The sequence below is a fragment of the Bos javanicus genome, unplaced genomic scaffold (genome assembly GCF_032452875.1).
Source record: "Bos javanicus breed banteng unplaced genomic scaffold, ARS-OSU_banteng_1.0 tig00002907_1, whole genome shotgun sequence".
Taxonomy (NCBI): domain Eukaryota; kingdom Metazoa; phylum Chordata; class Mammalia; order Artiodactyla; family Bovidae; genus Bos; species Bos javanicus.
In genome coordinates this window covers 25,202-46,042 of record NW_026893882.1, presented here as the reverse complement: position 1 = coordinate 46,042, position 20,841 = coordinate 25,202, and the positions used below count along the sequence as shown (strand labels likewise).

General features: G+C 55.0%; 1 protein-coding gene and 1 pseudogene across 1 annotated transcript; both read right to left on the bottom strand.

The window, feature by feature from the left end:
* Positions 1 to 11,244: 11,244 nt before the first annotated feature.
* LOC133244028 (heat shock transcription factor, X-linked member 3-like) lies at positions 11,245 to 12,873 on the bottom strand. Its single transcript, XM_061410699.1, has 2 exons — positions 12,287 to 12,873; positions 11,245 to 11,893 (listed from the first exon to the last, which is right to left on the bottom strand). Exons 1-2 carry the CDS (start codon positions 12,767 to 12,769, stop codon positions 11,357 to 11,359), a joined length of 1,020 nt encoding a protein of 339 aa, XP_061266683.1. The 5' UTR covers positions 12,770 to 12,873; the 3' UTR covers positions 11,245 to 11,356.
* Positions 12,874 to 19,279: 6,406 nt separating this feature from the next.
* On the bottom strand, positions 19,280 to 20,552 carry LOC133244025 (melanoma-associated antigen 10-like; annotated as a pseudogene).
* Between the last annotated feature and the right edge of the window lie 289 nt (positions 20,553 to 20,841).

Sequence of the window (20,841 nt, the reverse complement as noted above, 5' to 3'; positions counted from 1 at the left end):
CCTCTTCACTACAAGACCCAGCCAAGATGGCCCTCCCGTCTAAAAAGCCCTCCATGGTCCCTTGATGTGAGTCAGTGTTTGGTCCCCCACATTTCATGCTCCCCAACCTCTGCCTCGTATCAAGCTCTGCACTTTACAGGTCTGCCTGGAAGATGTGCTCCAACCTCTCCACCCCGAGCCCTGAGTGATGCAGGTGTGAGGGAATACCTGAGGGCCTGCACGGTGGAGGAGCCTCTTACAGGACAGGTGTCCTTGGACTTGAATGCACTTTTTCTTGGCACCCAGACCTGCCCTCTCCCATCAGATTGTGCTTACACCATGGCTAGCAGATGGCTTGTGACCAGCACACTGGAAGCAGTTCTCTTGCCCAACCCAGCAGTTGTCTGATGCAAAAGATGCCAAGAGCCCCTCCCACCAGGCTGCATGCAGGGCAGAGTGTGGTGCCACCTGGGCAAAAGCAGTTGGTGTCCTGTGTGTACACACAGCCACTGCTTGGGCACCAAATCCTGGTTTCTGTTTTCCTGCTCGGTCAATAGCAATCACGAGGCCTCAGGCACTGTGAGGTCCTGAACACCAGGGCCCACTGTGGACACCTCCAATGCCTGTCTGTGCTATGCACCTCCCGATGGGCTGGCAGGAACTGTCAGGTCAACATCACAGGTGAAGGGATGCCCTGTTCAACCATGCCTGCTCCCTGTCCCCTTGGTGGTGAGTCCCCAGCCAGCCTCCAGCACCAACTCCCCACCCTCCCCACCCGTGTGAACAGCCTCACAAAGGACCCATACCAAGAAGGCTGGCCCTGGAGTGGTCCAAGTAGAAGTGGCAAGATGGGCCCGGTACTTGGTTGACATCCCTGTCCCACTGGTTATGAGGACCCATCCTGGGGGTAGTCTATGTGCACTCAGACCTGGGCTCAAGACCACAGTCCAGCTGCTAGAACTTTTCTGGGCTGGCAAGGGGAGAGGAATTCCCCAGCAAGTAAGATCCAGGCATGTGGAATGTGGGGTGAATAGAGGGTAGTGACTTCTTATCTTTGCTGTCTTCAGGCGGATGACCAGCCCAGGATGAAGAACAGTGAGAACCAAGGTGGGATGGTGGCCAGGGTCTCCCTGGAAGCTGACAAAGCTTCAGGCAGTGGACAAACATCAGCCCAAGATTCAATAGGAGTGGCTGAATCTCAAAGACACTGAATGTTCCACCAAGGCAGGCCTGACCCACTGGCATTGGATGTCCTCTTGGGAAAACATGCATCCCTGACATGAAGGCCAGGGAGACTGGGAGGCAGGCCCTAGAAGACCGGGACATCCCAGACATCTCTGAACTTCTGAGCCTGCAGGAGCAGTCCACCTCCCCACCCCATAAAGAGCTGGTTCCCCCACCAGGGAGCAAACTGGACCAGAGTCCTCCACCATAGGTGCCCCTCTGTCCCAGAAATCAGGGGAGCTGGCTGCCCTGATCTGCAGCAGGACCCACGGCACTACCAGCACAAAAACCAAGGAAGCACGGGAAGAGCTGATCATCTACTGCCCAGCCACCAAGCAGAGCAAAATCACTGTGCAACACAGGCTGGGCATTCCGGGCTGGGTGATGGAGGAGATGGACAACACCCCCTTCCCCCATACCTGCTGCCCAGGGGCTGCAGCAGAGGTCATGGGGTTGCACTGAGCTGCCAGGAGCCAGGGACCATGACGAAGGCTGCCGCCTCCCAGGAGGCCGGACCCACAGAGCAGGGCAAGTAGTCAACACAACACGGCCTCCTGGAAGCTAGATAGGTGGGTAACCAACCAAGGTATAGTCTAAATGACACTGAGGCCTAGGGCAGCCATCCCAGTAAACAGGTCAAGATCCCTCGCCCAGGTTCAGCCACTGAGCTAGTTCTCAGGTCTGGAACTGAGGAACAGGAATGGGGCAGGACCCCGGGAGAAGGATGCTGCCATACCACAGCAAACAGACACGGGAATGACCCCATCCCCTCCCAAAGGGACCTCAGGCTCTGAGATGGTGAACCCACACAGTGAGGTGGGACCACCAGATGGGTGGAGGTTGCCAGACACACAGTCAATGTGACACAACATGAGAGACATTGTTAACTCTGACTCTGCGACCCCTTCTGGACCACCCCTTGGGCTGGGGTTTCTGGGCACAAGGGGGTCAAGGGGCAAGGGACATGGGCCCAGTCCTGAGGATTTGTCAGTTGGTCTTGAGCTGGGGGACCTGGAATGCAGTATCCCCCACAGCCAGGTGCAGGGCTTAGTGAGACATCTGTCGAGGAGTCCTTCAGAACCTGGGGGAACATGTGATGTGAGGAAAAGATGGTAAGGCCGAATGGAAACCCTGTGTGAACTCCATCGATTAAAAGAGAAACGCATAGAAAAAGAGGGGGGATACACGCCCCACTCACGAACTGGATAACCTTCTCACTTATGGTGACACTTTATGGGCATCCTCTGCTATTGACTCCTCACACCCTCTCTGTGCTTGGCCAAGTCGCCATGGTGGGCACACAGCATTCAAAAGGTAGCTGGATGGGGCTCCCACCCAGAGCAGGAGAGTCTACTCACTGAAGTCCTCTCACCATGAGTATGGGATGGCAACGCACACTTCAGTCCACCCTCCCTGCTTCTCGTTCTCACAAACTAAACAGCTGGATCCATTCTGTGGGCCGCAGCCTGGTGTCCAGAAGCCCCCTCCAGTGCTGAGGGTTGTGGCACCCAGGTCATGGCCAACCTGCCCAGATGGAGGACAGTGAAGCCCCCATAGACCCCAGAGCTTGGGAGTGATGGACATGTGGAAACCAGCATCTCCCATCCCCTGGTCAGACGTGATATAAAAGCCTGTGATGTGAATGCAAGCAGGGCAGCGTCAGAGGGTCACAGAAGATCCCCCAGCCCCCCTGGGTGGTGCCCCATCCCCTGGGCAGTCAGCACCCTGAGGAGCAGCAGCAGAGTGGCCATCCATGTCCACAGGTCCCATGTGTGCCACATCTTCTCAAATAACTGCATCAGAACTGAGATTAAATCAGAAATGCATCCAGTTCTCAGGCTGGCCCCTCCATCTGGGCCATATGGAGAGAGGTGCAGTCAACAGGAGCTGCCCTGGGGACAGAGGGGAAGTAGGTCTGGCTGACCTCCTGAAGCTACATGGCTGCCCCTGGGCTTGTCCTGCATGTGGGAGTCTAAGGCCCAGAACCAAAGCTAGGCAGGTACCAAGGGACTGAAACAGATGTGAAGGAGCCCTCTCTCACGGGCAGAGTGCTGGATGCCAAGGCAGCGTCTCCTCAGGGACTGCTCACTCCAGGTGCCAAGCCTGGGGGTGGATGGTGGCCCCCGGTGGGAGGACCTGACAGACACAGGCTGACCTGTGGGGCACCTATGGCTCCGAGACACTAGGTAAATACTGAGTCCATTGCTAGCCTGCAAACAGAAGAGGACGAATCTGCAATACAAACACCAGGGCGGGATGAGCACCCACACCCTGAAAGAAGTGCCCACAACTCAGTACAGATAGGACACAGAGCTCAGCGGAGAGATGGGTAACAGGCATTTCAGAGAGGAAAACACATCGGCCAAGGAGGACACAAGGGAAACCGAGAATCTGGGTTGAGCCTGTCCCAGGTCAGTGCTGCCCACAAACATACAGCAGGGACAAAATGGAACCCTCATCAAGCCTCAGAGATCCAGGTGGGGTTCGGAGGCAGCAATCCACATGGCTCAGTCCTCACATCTGGGCACGTGAGGAGAGCTGGGGCCAGCAGCAGGGAAGGGACAGGTGCAGAGCAATGCCATGGAGCAGGGCCTCACAGCTGCCCCCATCAGCAGCCACACTTCATAGGTGTCCAGTTCGCTGGGCGAGGTATAGTTCAAAACCAGGATGTGGGAAGAACAGCAGCAGCCCATCCACTATTCACAGGACCCTCCCTCATGATCTGAAACCACTACTGGTTTCATATGTGTCTGGGGTGTCTGGAGGCAGCTGGTAACCAGTCTTGGGGCGAGGAGTGGGGCGCCAGCATGAGGGAGTTTGTGTTGATTGCTTGGGTCCCCACAGTGCTGAGGCCTCAAATTCAGGAGGCAGCCCCTGCCCTTCAACTTGTGGTCAGGAGGCTTCTGCAAGGAGAGAGCAGGCTGCCTGCTGACTCAACATTCCCACAGCAGCAGTTGTGTGGGTACCCAGCTAACAGGAACCAAGGAGATCCTGGCCTTGCCTTCCTGGGTCTCAGCGACCCTGTGGGGGTCCAGACTCGTGCACAACTGCCACAGTCTGGGAGAAAGTAGGGGACAAAGGCGGGCTGCAGGAAGATGCAAGATGCCCCAGAACTCCCAGATGAGAGTGCCTGATACTTGGGCAAATGTAGAAAGGGGTGTTACAGTCGTGCCTGGAGGGAAGACAGTAGGTGGTCAGGACAAGAGGAGCCAGAGGTCCAGGGGCAGGACAAGATTGGCCAATGGTCCAGGGGCAGAACTGCATGAGAAAGTGTGGGGGCCCAGATGAGCTCTGCACAGAGCCCAGGGCCAGCACAGCTAACAGAGTGCTGGGTGACAAGGAAGGAGACCTGGGACTACTGGAAGCCCCCAAGGTACCACAGATGGGTTGGGGCTTAAATAGGAGAGGGCTCCACTGTGCTTTCCTTCCAGGGTTGAGGACAGATGTGCTTGTGGTGTTACACAGAATCAGTGGTGTGTGCAATGCTGTCTGGAGGAGGAGAGACAAGAGGGGTCCAGACTGATAGGGGGCTGTAGGCTGACAGCACCAGCCCCAGGCCATGAGGCCTGAGCTCAGCTAGTAGCAGTGGGGACAGGAAAAAGAGTATTTACTGTGATCAGTCACTTGGGAGGCAGGGACACAGCAGGGAGGGTGGCGGTCAGGAGCAGAGTCAGGTGGCTGCCCTGGGTGGGCTGAGCACCCAGACGAGAGGAAGAGGACAGGAAACAGTTTTGAAGGTGAAGCTGCCTTTCTCTGAGACATCTCAGGTCCCAGGGGCAGCAGGAAACACAGTGAGGATTTTATTCTGCCTTTTCCAAAAAAATAGACTGTTGCTCAGCATTGGCCACCAGTCCCAGGTTGGCTTGGAGGGGAGCCAGCCTGGGCTTTCAGCCCAGAGATGGGAAACTCTGCCCAGAGGCTGCCCCTCTACCTGCTTCCCTGGCCCTTGGGGTCCACTCTGAAGCTCAGATGCAGTTGCTGAAGACCCTGGGTCGCAGTCACTTTGACTCTGGCTGAGTCTCACGGACTGGACGCCTATGGCAAGGACTCAAAAGGGCACAGTCTGGCCTCCGCCATGAAGCTGGACAGACCCACTCTCCATGGGTTCCCTGGACTTCAATCCTGTCAGCCTCACCCCGCCTGTGATGGCTCCACCCAGGCCCAGCCTCACCCCACCCTGCCTCCTTCTCCAGAAGCTCCTTCTCACCCAGGTCTTTCCCACACTTCAGCCTCTGACTCCTTGCCCTGTTCCTCCTGCCTCCACCCCTCTCTTCTTCCCAGCCGCTCACTTCCTGGTCCTCCTCTGGGTCCTTCTCCAGGCCGCTGATCTGCAGGTTCCTCCCGGCCTGACCTTCCAGGTGCCTCAGAGTGTGGTGGATTCTGTTTCATCTCCTAGCAGACAGGGCCAGTGAAGGAATGCACCTTTGTTCATATGTGCGTGTCTGCGTATGGGCGTGTCTATGTAAATGTGTGCCTGCATGTGTACAGGCAGCCGTACACACCAGAAATGACAGGTGTCAGTGTTTGTGGGTGCCATGCAACTGAGGCCAGCCAGCACTCTCAGCAGTCTCGGTCCTGGTGGTGCACCACTGTCCTGCCTGGCGGCCACAGTCCAGCCATCCCAAAGTGCCCGTGACTCACTCTGTTTGTAGAAAGGGGGACCTGCTTCATGCATGGAGGTTACCTCCAGACAGGGCTTTCCAGGCTCTGGGACCAGGAGCACCTGCCATGCGGCCGAGCAGCACATTCAGGTCCCCTCCATGGCCACAGTCCCCACCTGCTTTCTTTCCATGTGTGTGTCCTGGTGATGCCCTGGGACACGTGTGAAGGCATCCTTGACCTCCTTCCAGCCTCGTACTCCACCCCCAGACTGTGACCCCAAGCGAGCCCCACCTTCCCCCTATGAGCAGCCCCCACCCAGGCCTGACCCTGCAGGGCTCAGCTGCTTGTTCATGGTTCCCCTCCTGGTGGGACCCAACCACAAGTCCATGGAGGGCGGCCGACTGAATATGGTGACCCCAGGATCCTTCCAGAGTGGCAGTGTGAGGAGAGGAGTCATTTTCTCTGGTTCCTTGCGGGGGTCTCCTGGACTATAAATCACCATCACTCCTGCGGGATGGGTTTCTGTGCTGCTGACTAAGGCATTGTGGGGTCCCTACCCAGCCACGTAAGGACAGGCCAGCTGCTGTGATGAGCAGAACCAACCCTAAGGGAACATGCACATGTGTTTCTCATCAGTTGGGCCCTACTGTGTCCTTGTGGTCTGAGGCCTCTGCTGAGGAGAAGACCGTGGTGGCTTGTCCAAGACTGGTGTATTGTCACTGATGATTTTCTTCCTGTTCCTCTGGTCCTCGTGCAAGTGAAGATGCCCAGTCAAGCAGGCAGAAGTGTGTTTTCTCCTCTGGCCAACAAGCAGGCACCCTCTGCTTCAAGTGGTAGAAGTACTTGAGCCCGTTTTTGCTCAGGGATTCCACCCACACTGATGAGATTTGGAGGCACCCAGGAGGGGATGAGTTGGCTAAAAAACTGAATGGTGGAAACTGGCAAGCCTGGGATCCAGTCACATACCCTAGTAGAAGACATAGCAATGACCAAGCCCCAGGGGCCAGCCAGGCTACCTGGGAACCAAGCCAGACCCAGTGAAAAATGTGACCCTTTGTCACTCAGCAGGTGGGCAAAGTTTCAACCAAATGATGATGCTCAGGGCCAGCCAGGGTGTGAGGACATAACACCCTTGCCTGTTGTTGCTGGAGTGGAAACGGGGGATGCCTTTGCAGAAGGCCATTTGCTGGTGTGTGTCAGTACCTCAGGTGTGTGTTCTTTGCCCCAGGCCTCCTCCTGCATGGTTTCTTCAGTGAGTGTGTGGTCATCTTGAGTGGCTGTATTGGCAGAATGAGTTTTCCCTTCCCTTCCATCAGGGGGAAGCATCAGTAACTTGTTGGATCCCTGAAACTGGGAGATGTAAACAGACACCGTGTGAGGTGAAAACATGCACATGAAGTTGTGCAGAAGAGGAGGAGTGTACCTAAGGTCCTGGGACTAGAGAAGACATCCCCCCATGCCCCAATTTCCCTGGCAGAGAGATGTCAGGGCAAGGCTGATCGTCTGGCTTCATTTGCCGGCAGTCGCATCAGGATGGCACCTGGTGGCTCAAAGTATGAACCTTGTTGGTTCAGGAGGCCAGCAGCCGAGGTTGAGGTGTTGGCTGACGTTGGCTCTCATGAGGGCTGTGGAGAGAGTCTGTCACATCTCTTCCCCCCTCACTTCCGGGCATTGCTGGCCATGGTGGTCATGTCTGGGCTTGAAGATCTCCACCTTCCTCTTCACCCCGGTTCTCCTGTGTGCCAGTCTGTCTCTAAATATGTCCTTTGTATGGGGACAGCCATCCTGTTAGAGGAGGATCCATCCTATTGAGCTCACTTGACCCCCATCAGCTCTGTGAAGACTTTTTCTTTGTATGTAACATCACACCGAGGTACTTGGGATTGAGACTCCAGCACCTGACTCTGAGGGGACACAATGTGATTCCTCACACCCTACAAAGGCTCTCAGGAAGGAACACAATGGAATGTTCCAAGGATGGACGGCCTTCATGGCAACCAGGGGTAAATCCAGGGTCGAGGAGAGCAGGCCACCAGGGTGGGAGCCAGATCATGTGGGGCCTTGTGGGCCTGTGAGAACTGCATCTCTGCTGTGCTCGGGGAAGGAAATGCCCCGGAGGCTCTGGGCTGGGTGCTTCCGGGACCGTGTCCCTGTCCTCACAGCCACATGGAAACAGAGGCTTCCAGCCAGGTGCTGAGACCCTGCTCAGGTTCAGGCCAGCGCCTCTGCTCCTCTGCCTCCAACCCCCTCCAGTGAGCAGGGACCCCCTTCCAGGTATAAGGAAAGAAGTGAGGACAGAGGTGCATGTGGTCAGGTCCCTTGCAGTTATGGGGTATCTTTCTATCCTTCAGTGCCTCCTCAGGTGTCAAACGAGGTGACAGTAACCTAGCGGGTTATTTGAATTCTGTATTTCCCTGCATGGTGCTGTCCCAGACTTTGGCAAGTACAGGGAGCACACCCATCCCAGAGGTTCCTTCTCTTTGTTCTTTCTCTAGGCTCTGGGCAGGGGCCAGGGCATCTGATAACAGTGGAGGCCGTGGTGTGGGAAGGGCTGCAAGGAAGGTGGCTCCCAAAGGCATGGGGAAGATACCTGGCAAGGCTGTCTGAGGTCCAGGGCAGCCCCAGGACAGAAGCCAGGTTGGTTAGCACAGATCTGCCCTCATCAACCCTGGTCTAAGATGGTAGATCTGCAGAGCATGGGCAGGGATGGGCCCAGGAGCTGAAGGGTGGGGTAGGGGCTGGGGGTGGTGTAAGCTAAGCCCAGGACAGTGCCCATCTATGCTGGAGAGGACCAAAACCTGCCCACTGCACTGTGAAGCCAGTGAAGCCTCCCTCCTCAGTGCTCCTAGGGTTTTGGTGCCCTCTGTCTTGGAACTCACCATGTGCCTCTCTCTTGCTGTCCTGCCCTCCTTGCTGACTTCCCCACAGACTGCATGTGAAGGACGGGTATTCTGGGGCACAACCCTCCCATCAGTGGACCCCATGGAGACAGATGGAAAAAGCCAGACCTCTCTGACCACCCCCCACACACACACACATTCTGTGTCAGCAGGCTTGGAGGATGCTCGGGCATGTAGAGCGGAGGTCCGGCCCAGGCCTGTGAGTTTGGAGGCTGCTGGGTCAGGCTCCTGACCTTTGTGGTTCTGTGTATCCACAGCCACGTGAAGCCCTTGGAACCCTGGGAGGTGAAGTTCAGCTGTCTGTCCTGACAGCCTTAAGTGGGTTTCATCTTAAATGGTGTCAAGCCCCTGGAGAGGCAATGGCGGCCCGTGTTACATGACCACTGGCACTGTACCCTGGCCATCCACATAGCACACTGGGACTGGGTGGATGTGGCCTGGAGGGAGCTGCTGGGGCAGAGGCTGAGGATGAGCCTCGCCCAGATCCAGGCCTTGCTGCGGGATGGGGACAAGTTCAGCCTCAGTGATCATGGGCAAGTGAGGCCCTGCCCCATGCTGCCTGCATGGCCCCTGGTGCTGCCCTGGATCTCAGCCGGGTTGTGTCCATTTGTTTTCTGTTGAACCAGTTTGTGGGGGGTGGGGAGGCTAAGATTTCTTCAGAGGGACAGCGAGGGTAACTTGGCTGGGAGACAATGGCACGAGGTGCCTGACCACCTCCCTGGCCTCAGTCTCCATTTGTGCTCTGAGCAGAGGTGGGTCTAGGTCTGCACATGCACTTTGTGTGTGTGTGTGTGTGTGTGTGTGTGTGTGTGTCCTCACGTATGTCTGTGTGCCTGGCAGAGACCGTGAGAGGCAGTAAAGCACCCAGCCTGGGTTCAATACCCACACTGCCAGCAGCCAGGCGTGAGCAAGTACCCTGATTCCCCAGGGGTGAGGCCCCACAGCAACACCTCTCTGCTGGTAAATCCCTTGGGGACCTGATGCCTGCTGGCTCCTGCCAGAGCCCTCTTGCTCTGTCCCTACAGCCTGCAGTGGTCAGACTGAGAACTGGCCATGGCCAGGTGGGTTCATGGAGCACCAGGCCTCTGCCTTTCATTTCACTCCCTCCCTGGCTTGGCCTTGCACCGAATTCCCTTCGCCAAGGTGAGCCCATCTGAAAATGCTCATCCAGGGGACCCGCTTCACCTTGGGTTTCCTCTTAGTCTCTAGCAGGCATGACTTTAAATCACCTTGTTCTCCTTCTGTGTCCTGTCTTTGCACACAGGTCTCCTGGAAACTGGGGACGCTTTGCTGTGCCCAGAAAACCTAGATGCCGATGAGGTAGAGGAGCTAGAGAATCAAGCCCTGCTACCCGACCTTCGACAGAAGTACCTGACTGTGCTCGCCAAGCCCCACTGGCTGCTGCAGCCCGTCCCTGGGAGGGGCGGGAAGGACATCTTCCAGGTGGACATCCCCGAGCACCTGATCCCCTTTGGGCAGGAGGCCTGTCCAGGATGGGCTCTCGAGAGGAAGGTGGCCAAGACACCTGTACATGGTGACACTGTCCAGTCACCACTGCTTCCTGGACGTGCCCATCTGGTTCTGTCTCAATCAGCCCCACCCTGGGGTGTGATGCCAACTTGGTGCGGGTTGGGGGTCTGGGATACCCCTCATGTGGTGCAGCTCAGGACTCAGCATGAGTCTCCAGGACTTTGACCTTTATGATAAGATGGCATCGCCACTCGTTTTGGCCCTGCTGGGTCTGGGTGGTTGAGAGAAATGTGTTGTTATGAAACTGGTTAGTGTTTTTCCCTCTCTGTTCTGGTTCAAACTCCCTGATGTCGAAACAGTGTCCGGGGGTGATGGGGGAAGGCTAGGGGCGGGGCTGAGCGTGAGCAGCCAGTGAGGCCTCTGGCAGGCAGAGAGGCCCACAGGCCCAGAAACAGGCCGTGGTTTGTCCTTGCAGGTGACCCTTGCCCTGCTCTAATGTGTCCCTTGGCTCATAAAGCATGTGTGTTGGATGCGGTGCCTGGCTGCCTCACATCCAAAGACAGGCTCCTAAATACACCTGTGAGGGCAGAGTGACAAGGGCTGGTGTTCACTTTGTGGAAACCTTGTACTTGTCTTTGGGTTTGATGTCATGTGTTTGCAAGGCCCTTGGCCGGTGGAGTGACCCTGCTTTCTGGTCAGCCTCTTGAGGGGTGGCCCCTGGATCAACAGCTGGAGATGCTCAGCTGCTGAGCAGAAACTTGTGGCATTGTTGGGGGACCAAGGAGAAGTCCCTTCTGCTTCAGGGTGCATGACTCAGGGAAGGTGACAACCCCAAGGTCAGGAGCCCGGCTGGGCCATCTGCTGAGCAGTGACCAGCCTGTCCTGGCTGGCCTCAGCACTCGGCTAGTGAGCCAGACCCTTGGCCAAGCATGTGAAATGCTGCTGCTTCCAATGAAAAAGGGACCACGGGGACCAGACAGAAGCCTGCATGAGGCATGGCTTCCAGCCTCATCTGGCTCACCTGGCGCCGTGTGAATAGCATGGACAGACAAAGAACACAGACTCGCAGTTTTCATTCAATTCTTTATTTACTCCTGTGTAGTTTTGCTCCACTTTATTAGAGCCAAAAATCAATTTTTTATGACAAGAGTACTTTTGAGTGTCCCTAATAACCTGAGAGGTCAGGGATTGGGTTTGTCCTTGACCTGCTCACAGAGTACACATGTGTGATCTGAGGACTCTCCCTGCTCCTCCTCTGCCTCAGGGGCCTCGTTTGGGGCCGTGAAGGAAAGGGCTGCCGTCAGGAGGGAGTAACAGGTGTTGTACAAAGCCATCACTGAATCATAATCTGGGTACTCTGGGAGGCTCTTGGGCATTTGCCCTGTACTCCCCCTTCCAGAAGTAGCTGGGGGTGCAGACGTGGTATTGCTGGATGTGCCCTTTCCACTGGGGCCACCCTGCTCCCTGGGGAGATGGTTTGCCCCAGCCCGCCTGGCTACACTGCCCATAGACCAAAGGTGAGAGAGCACAAATGATCGCCGGCTGGGGGTTCTGCGAGCAGGTGGGGTTCCCTTGTGGACTTTCTTGCCCACCTCTTGGGTGCACTGGTTGTGGTGGAGTCGAGGAGAGTGTCTGGTCGCCACCGCTCGCTTCTTTCTCTTTGGGATGTTCCGCAGGAGGAGAGGCTTGTCTCTCTGAAAGTTGGAGTTGCGATAGATCTGAAAGAAAACGAATCACTTTAGACAGCAAGGGGGAGAAGAGGCCTTCCTAGCCACCCTCCTCCCCACCACCGTCCCAGCCATGCCTATGTATAGAGACAAGATCTCTTCATTGTGGAAGGTTATGAGGCCCTAGCATGTTGCTCCCTAGAGTGCCCCTGGGGCCATCCTCACTTGAGGTGTTACTGGCGGTCCCTGACATTCAGTGGCCGCTCAGGGTCTGGAGTCACCCCTGTGGATCCTGTCTAAGGTGGGTGGTGAAACAAGACAGACCTTGTGTTCTCCTCTTTCCTTAACCACCCTCTCATGAGAACAACGTTCCCCTGGGAAATGAAACCCGTCCAGCACTCAGCTTATCTAGTCTAGCCTCCCCAAAAGGACTTTCTACATTACCATCATCTTCTTCCCTGCAGAGTGATCCGAAGGGGAGATTTTACTGAAACCATACAGGTTCAGTTCACGGATGAAGCTCTTGATGCTGTCTGTCTCAAAGATCTGGTCTGCACCTCTGCGCTGGAGGACCTCTGTCTGGAAGAGATCTGCCTCAATGACCACCATGTCTCCCTCATCGTTCCAGCGCACAGAGGTGAAGGCCTCATCCTCCACGATTCTCCAGAGCTTCCTGGGGAAGGACAGCCCAAGGAAGGTGTTGTTCTCTTCCTTGCTGGCCATTTCTGGCTTCGGGCCCTGTGGGGGCAGATTGTCATGGAGACCTGGATCTGGGCTCTTGGGTTGGTCACCCTGCTTCTCCAAAGTCTCCCCTGAATCAACATTTAGATCTGGGGAGGAATCATGGGGGTCCCCTGCTGCAGGCTCCCCACAAGTTAGTGGGGCCAGCGGGACTGTGTGTGCCTTGTGGGAGCTCTGACTAGCCATAGAGCCAGTCTAGCTCAGGAGCATTCTCTACCCCAGCAGTGAATGCTCAGGGCAGAAGGGCCTCAGGCCAGGGTCGGGGTGCCCCATAAATACTCTCTGGAGATTCTAGAATCTGGGTCATGGGCCAGGCAGCCAATTAAGTAGTCAGCTTCCTTAACTGTTTCATGATGTCACAGAGGTGATGTGGAGAGGCAGCCCTGGCTCAGTGTGGGGGAGGGGTCTGGGGACAGAGATGGATCCCCAGCTGGTCTCTTTTCTGAAAGTACAGAAAAGTATGTTTCAGGTTGCCTGCAAAGGCTCCCGTCTGCTGCCAGGTGCCTTGTTTCAGGGGACTAGGCCCTGTATGGGTTGACAAATGTGCCCCTGGCCTCACCCCTCCCTACCAACGGGCAGGCCTGTGGTTGGCTTTTGCTTAAGGGCCAGGCCCTGGCGAGTCCTGGCTTAGTTACCACTGTGAGAGATCCCAGGGGTCAGATGGGCCCCTGGCAACTGTCCCTCCCAGAAGATGGGATCCTTAGTGGGCTGGTTAGCCTAGCCTGTGTTGGTGGTCCCACCTCCCCACCCTCTGGCCTTGGCCTTGCTCCTCTTCTGGCTTTGTTGTCTTCTGGCTGGTGCTGCTGGTGGGTCTGTCCTACTCAGATGGCCCCAAAGTCAGAGTCCTGTTGTCCTGCCCCCTCCACTCCCTAGGTCGGGCTCTCCCCAGAGTAGGGCTGTGCTTGAGCACAGTGTGAGCAGCCTCAAGTTCCACTTGACTGTTCCCCAAATACCTGAGACAAAGACTCTCCAGGATGCCACATGGGAGGGCACAGCCATGTGCTTTGCTGATTTTGCAGCCTCCCGAGCTCTGCCCGCCCCCAGACAACATCCCACTGCAGATCATAGGCTGCTGTCTTCAGTTTCCATTTCTTCCCATAAAGACTGCTCTCCTGGCCCTAGAGTGCTCACTTTTGGAACACCTGTGTGTGTGCTTTTCTTGTCCCCTGCCCAGAGCCTCGAATTCAGCCTCCCCGGAGGCTGCCTCAAAATTACTGTTTCCTTCATAAATGGGTTGATTGGGCTTCTGCTACCCCTGATCCTGGCCTCCCATGTCCAACTTGGGTGTCTGTGGGTACCTGCCCTTTGAAGGACTTGACTGGGGGCTCAAGGTACAGCCTGTTCTATTGAAAACAAACATTTCACTGGTCCTCTCTGAGGCCAGCTCTGATCTTCTCCGCCCCTGCCCCTGTCCCCGCCACCACTGTGGACTTGTTCTCCCTTACCTAGATGGCAGATACATCAAATGATTTTGTTGGCTCACTGGTTAGGCACCTTTCAAGGGGCTTCCTTTACAGACACTCACTCCCAGAGACATGTCAGACTTGTTGAGCTAGATGTCACCAGAGGAAGCCCCGTCTACCTGTATTTGAAAATGGATGAGTGTCCATGTGTGGGAGTGGACAAAACTCCATTGAAAGTCACCTGTCTTCAGTGCACATGGGTGTTGGGCAGTGGGTTTAGAGATGTTTCTTCTCTGACCTTTGTGGCCACTGTTCTTCAAAATCACCATGTAGGGAACAGACTGGCACCTTGGAGAGGCCAGTGTGTGAGGACCCTAGGGCACTGTCCCCCTAGAGAAAGTGGAGTTCTGCCACTCAGTGGAGTCATTTGCCCTGTGTGAGGGCCACTGCCTGGTGTCTGAAAGGGGAGAGCTAAGAGGGTGTGGAAGAGGCTTGCCCAGGGGCCTTTCAGCCTGAGGACTGGAGGCTAGAATGGAGCTTGCAGGCCACGACCTGAGTTTGCTCCCTTGCCTTTGCACTGTTAAACAGGTTGACAAAACATTCCTTTAGGTAGGTTCATCTGACTGGGACACGACCCTGAAGGCTGTGATCATCAGTGGGGGACCCTGTTGGCTCCTCTGAAGGGGACCAAAGACCGTGGTATTTGTGGCAGCCTGGCTAGGTGGCCATTCTTGCCTGCCCCCTCTCTGGTCCCCTCCTCACCCCCTGTGTTCTGAGGGAGCTGCCTTTTCTGGTCCCCCTCCTTCAGGCACCATGTGGGCCCTGGCAGTGTGTTTGTGTGGCACCAAGTTTTTTAAGCTGTGGCTCAGGATACTTGCGTTGTGTACACACAAGCACTCATGATGTCCAAGGCCTGCCTTTCTCAGCCTCACTCTCCTGCCTCTGCCCTTGGCATTCCCACATTGGAGTCCCCAGCCCAGAGGCCCTCTAGCTACTCCCCACCCTCACTGCGGCTAGTGTGAGGAGCCCCATGTGTTGGGCTGCAGGATGCACCTGAGGGATGCGATGCATCTGGAAGGGCCTGGCCTCTGTTGGCACTGTGATGGTGGGGCAAGAATCTCTCACACTGTTGCCTTCAGACACTCCTCCACTCTCCACTGTGGGAAGGGGTTGGTTGGTCTGTGGTCCAGGCCATGTCCGAGAATATGCACTTCAATAGGATGTGGAACAGCTAATCAGCCAAACATGATGATTCATATATAAAACTAGTTAACTTTTCCAGTTAGACCATAGTGGACCATAGTGTTATTAGCTCAGTTGTGTTCAATTCTTTGAGATTCCATGGACTGTAAACCACCAGTGTCCTCTGTCCTTGCGATTCTCCAGGCAGGAATACTGGAGTGGGTTGCCATGCCCTTCTCCAGGCGATCTTCCTGACCCAGGGCTAAAACCCAGGTCTCCCACAATGCAAGCAGGTTTTTAACCTTTGAGGTACCCCAGAAGCCCCATTTCCAGTTAGAGCGCCTGTTAAATTTGGTTGTTGAGGAGTGTTCCAGCAGGAAAAAGCTGCTCCAGGAAAAGCAAGAACCACTCTTTGTCTCTGTCCCAGCCTGTCTTCCATCCAAACCATTATATTCCTTCATTGCAGCCCCAACAAAGATCAGGTCGTTGATTAATGGCCAATTAAAAAATGAGATAATTTAAAGCTCATTAACACCTTACGTTCTGGATCCCTGGTACCAGGAAAGAGAGGGTAGTTCATGGATTGCTTGGGCATCACTTCAAAGGGAGTGTGACCAAAGTTCTCCAGGATTCCTTGCAGATATGGGTGGAAAACACATCCTTTACCCCTGTGGTCAATAGCAATGTGCCAAGAGCCAGGACCCCTTCCTTCCTGCCCCAGAAGGAGATGTCTCTGGGGTTTATCCAAGATGCAAAAGGACACCTCACAGCAATGATCCCTTTCAGACTTTCCCATCACCCCTAAGACACAATGCAATACTGAGGGGTGCCACCATCCAGCCTCATCAAAATCACCCCTCCCAGAAGGAACCCAGCTTTCCAAAGCCCCAAAGTGACCTGGCTCAGACACTAACCCCGGGTTGCTCCTCCTGGAGCCCCACTGCCCTGCCCCGTGTTGACTTGTTCTGTGGGACTAGAGGACGACTCTTCAACTTACTTCTGTGACTCTGGCTCCTAGACCATTGCTCTAGGAGTGGGGGTTGTCCTGCTTCTCCTAGTGTCCTCACTGCTAACATGGCCTTTCAGGGAGCAGAGGCTCTGTAAAGGTCTTCGGAATCAATGAGCCAGTGGGTAGGAGCTCAGATTAATTGCCTGTTACCTCCTTAAATAACCCAGACAAATCAAAGTAAAAAGAGATAATTTAGTTTTTGAAAATGATACCTCAAAAGGACAAAAACATGAATTTACTATGATCACCTTTATTATTGTCTAAATCTCACCCATCAATATTGCTGTTAAGTAAGCTCACATCTCCAAAACAGTTCTAATTCCAATTCCAATGTATCCCTTTCAGGGTCACAAATCAAAATGGAAGAGTGTCCAATCTCTTTTACAACCCACTCCAGTACTCTTGCCTGGAAAATCCCATGGATGGAGGAGCCTGGTGAGCTGCAGTCCATGGGGTCGCGAAGAGTCAGACACGACTGAGTGACTTCCCCTTTCACTTTTCACTTCCATGCATTGGAGAAGGAAATGGCAACCCACTCCAGTGTTCTTGCCTAGAGAATCCCAGGGATGGGGGAGCCTAGTGGGCTGCCGTCTATGGGGTCACACAGAGTTGGACACGACTGAAGTGATTTAGCAGTAGCAGCAGCAGCCTTCTGTCCAGAGAAGGCAATGGCAACCCACTCCAGTACTCTTGCCTGGAAAATCCCACGGATGGAGGAGCCTGGTAGGCTGCAGTCCATGGGGTCGCTAGGAGTTGAACACGACTGAAGGACTTCACTTTTACTTTTCACTTTCATGCATTGGAGAAGGAAATGGCAACCCATTCCAGTATTCTTACCTGGAGAATCCCAGGGATGGGGAGCCTGGTAGGCTGCCATATATGGAGTTGCACAGAGTTGGACATGACTGAAGCAACTTAGCAGCAGCGGTATCAGCCTTCTCTTAAACTATCAAAGTTTGGAAATTTTCTAAAGAAAACAGAGATGAATCTCCATGTCATCGTAGAGAACAGGAACCCAAAGATGCTACACAGAGGTTCCCTCAACTGGCCCTGGCCCTCACTTCTGAAGGCTGACTGCTCCGTCTTCAATCACAGAGGGAAAGATCACCTGGCTGCTGCTCTGACTCAGGCCCCCTTTTCCTCCTTCCTTGCCACCACTGCAGACAAGGGTGGGAAGGCCCCCTGTCTTTGGTTGACTCTGAACAGAAACACCATGACTTGCCACTTGCTGGTCTCCGCCTAGGCTTGCGGACCCCACAGGAACTCATAGCAGGCAGAGTGGCTGCCCTCCCCAGGTTCAGAGGAGGCCAAGGGGGATTCAGCCTCCCCCACCTCAGCCCCCAAGAGCTGCACCTCCACAGGGCCCTGAGCCTCTCCTGGGTCCTGAAGATCTTCCTTGGTCTTGCTTGGCTTACTCAGGTCACTCATCTCGACCACAAGCCTGATTCCTAGGATCAAACCATAGACAGGAGTGATGCAGGGAACAGATCGGGACCATGGGCCTTGGCTGAGAAACGCACCCAGGATGGTCTGACACAGGCAACTTAAGTCTCCTCTTGAGGGGTCCCCTAAGTTCTCCCTCAGGGTCCTCACCTAAACTCTTTCAGAACCCAAGAATCTCATCACCAGTCTATGAGGTCCCGCCCCTTATGTAAATTCTCCAATGTCCCTGAGACCTTGTGCTTATGCAGCCACCAGAATTGCCCTAGGCTGACAGCAGGTCCTGGGACCTGCAGGGTTCCCTGTGTCCTCTCTCAAGGTCCTCATCTTGAGCCCTAGCACTTCCAGGAATGCCCCTTGTGTTGATCAGAGGTGGGACCCTCACACCAAGGCCGCCACTGCACCGAGACCCTTAAGGACAGTCTGTGGACGTGACATCAGGGTTCCATGCCCAGGGTTTCCCAGAGCTGGGAGGATGTACCCGGCCGTCCTCAAACCTCCTGCTCTTCACTTTGACTCTCAGTAGGTCTGGGCACCACCTTCTCACCCTGACATTGTTCCCCTTAGAACCAGGCCCTCCCCAGCCAGGACCCCTTAGAGGCAAGCGGGAGTAGGGGGCTTATTCCCACAACACTGCTGGGGACCCAGGGTCCGATAGCACTGACATCCTGGATGTCCTGGGGTCCCAGAGCCCACCTCAGGGTTCTACCTTGACTCATAGCACAGCTGGATTCCTTCACTCTGCTGACCTGAACCTGGGCACATGACCCAGGCCCTCACTTCTTCCCTCCCATTGGGATCAGTGATGTCACATCTGGACGCCATTACCCCAGTCCCCCAGGGCTGTCAGGAGGGCAGTACATGCATCCCCTGGGGACCCCCAGTCTCCTCGAGTCTCCGCAGGATGTGGGCCCCTCTGTCTGCCCATCTGTGACTGCACCACAAATTCCAAGCCTCTGAATCCCTGAGTTCACTGAGAAAGTGAGGGGGCGTGGGGTCTCAGCCTGCCAACCCAGACTAGGTCCCCCAGGATGCCCAGTAGGAGTGGAGTGTATTCTTTGGGACCCTCTGTTCTGTCGTGCCTGGACCCTCTCATCCTCACTCAGTAGGGGGCCTCCTTAACCCTTGAGAGAAGGCTGCAGTCCCAGCACAGATGCTGGATGGGGCCTGCTGCACCCATGACCATAGGGGAGCACAGGGAACCACTCACCTTCACATGGGGGCCCCTCTTCAGTCACCAGACTTTGTAAACTTTTGTATAAAAGATGCTGTTTTAGCCAAAGAGGGTGAGGAGTGGCAGGTGAGTTAGCAAGAACTCAGCTGCCTGGAGATGGCCTTGGGCCCTCAGAGTGACTTTAGACTCCCACTCTAGGTATGGGGGTGTCCTGCTTCTCCCAGTGTCCCCACTGCTAACATAAGACCTTCCACAGAACACAGGCTCCATAAAGGTCTGTGGAATAAATGAGCCAGGGATCATGGGGGCTTATTAATCTCATCAATTTTCTCCTGCATTCTTAAATAATATCCAGCAAAATCCAACTAAACAGACATGGCTTAGCTGTAGAAAAGAACAGGCTAAAAGTATAAGAAGAAAGATCACTACAATATTTTTTTCTGATTCTTCCACCAACAGTATACTGCTAAGTAAGTTCACCTGTGCAAACTAATTGTAATTCCAATCCATGTTACATTGCTCAGGTTCACAAAATAATGGGAGAGTTTCCAATCTCTTTTACAAAACAGCAAAACTCTGGCCCTTAAACTGGGTACGTACAAATACAAGTGTGATCAATGCCATTCACAAAGTTAGATATTGAAATTTATTAAGTTTTCAGTTGGAAAAAAAAAATTTGAACAATTCCTAAAGAAAACAGAGATGAATTTCCATGTCATCGTAGAGAACAGGAACCCAAAAGTGCTACACACTGGGTACCCCAACTGACCCGGGCCCTCACTACTGAGAAGGCTGACTGCTCCCTCTTCAGTCACAGACAGAAGGATCACCTGGCTGCTGCTCTGGCCCAGGGACCCTCTTCCTCTTCCCTCACAGCCTCTGCAAATAGAGGTGGGAAGACCCTGGAAATCCTTTCATTGTCCCTAAGCAGATACTATGTGACTAACCACTTGCTGGTCTCTGCATAGGCCCAGGGATGCCACAGGAACTCATAGCGAGCAAGGTTGCTGTCAGGCACCTGCCGGTACTCCAGGTAACCCTCCCACACCCACACATGGGTCAACAGCTCCCTGGGCTCCCCAAAGATGGAGTGCTCCCTCCTGGGACACACCCCCATCCTGCTGAGTGTTTCCCAGACCACATCCTCAGGGGTGAAGTCTCCATTTTGGATGATCAGGCTGAGGACCAGCAGCAGGAGCCCGGCCTTTGGCAGGCTCTGCCCACCACTCAGTGAGGCCCAGGGTGGGGACCAAGATGTAGATGTGCTCCCTGGGGTACACCTCCTTCACTGCCATGCCAAAGACCAACTGCAAGCACTGGGCGGCTTTATGGAAGACCACAGGTATGTGGTCCTGGTTATCCGTGAGGATCATATTCAGTATTTCGGTCTTGGAGTTCAGCTCCTTGGCACAATACTTGAGGAGCATGAACTTAAACAGGTTAGCCATCATCTCCTTAAGAGCTTCTTGGGGCAAGGCCTCCACAGGGCTGAGGAGGAGACTGAGGGAGAGAAGGCTGAGGGGAATGCAGCCTTCCCCCACCTCAGACCACAGGGACTGCCCCTCTACCTGGCCTCGGCCTCCCCTGGGTCTTGAAGGTCTTCTTCAAGTTTGCTCAGCTCACTCATCTTGATCCTGAGCGCAATGCCTGGGACCAAACCACAGACAGGAGTGAGGCAGAGGGATAGACGCAAACCATGTGCCTGAAGGACAGGGGGGGTGTGAGCGGCCTGACCTGAGAAACTCACCCTGGGCAGTCTGACACAGGCCACTTACAGGTCTCCTCTTGAGGGGTGATCTCGAGCTTCACAGGGGTACTCTTCCTGGACGGCCAGACACCTGGCTACCTGAAGGAGGAAGGGCAATGTCTCCCCAGGGTGCAGTCAGAACAGCTGGAAGTTCCTGAGATGACCGGGTGTGGGAATATGGGCTTTGTGGTTTCCCTCTGTTCTGGGAAGGGGAGCCCCTGGTGCACACTCACGACACCCTCCTCACCTTGACTCCTGGCACTGCCTGGATCTCCTCTGATCTCTGACCTCAGAACACGGGCC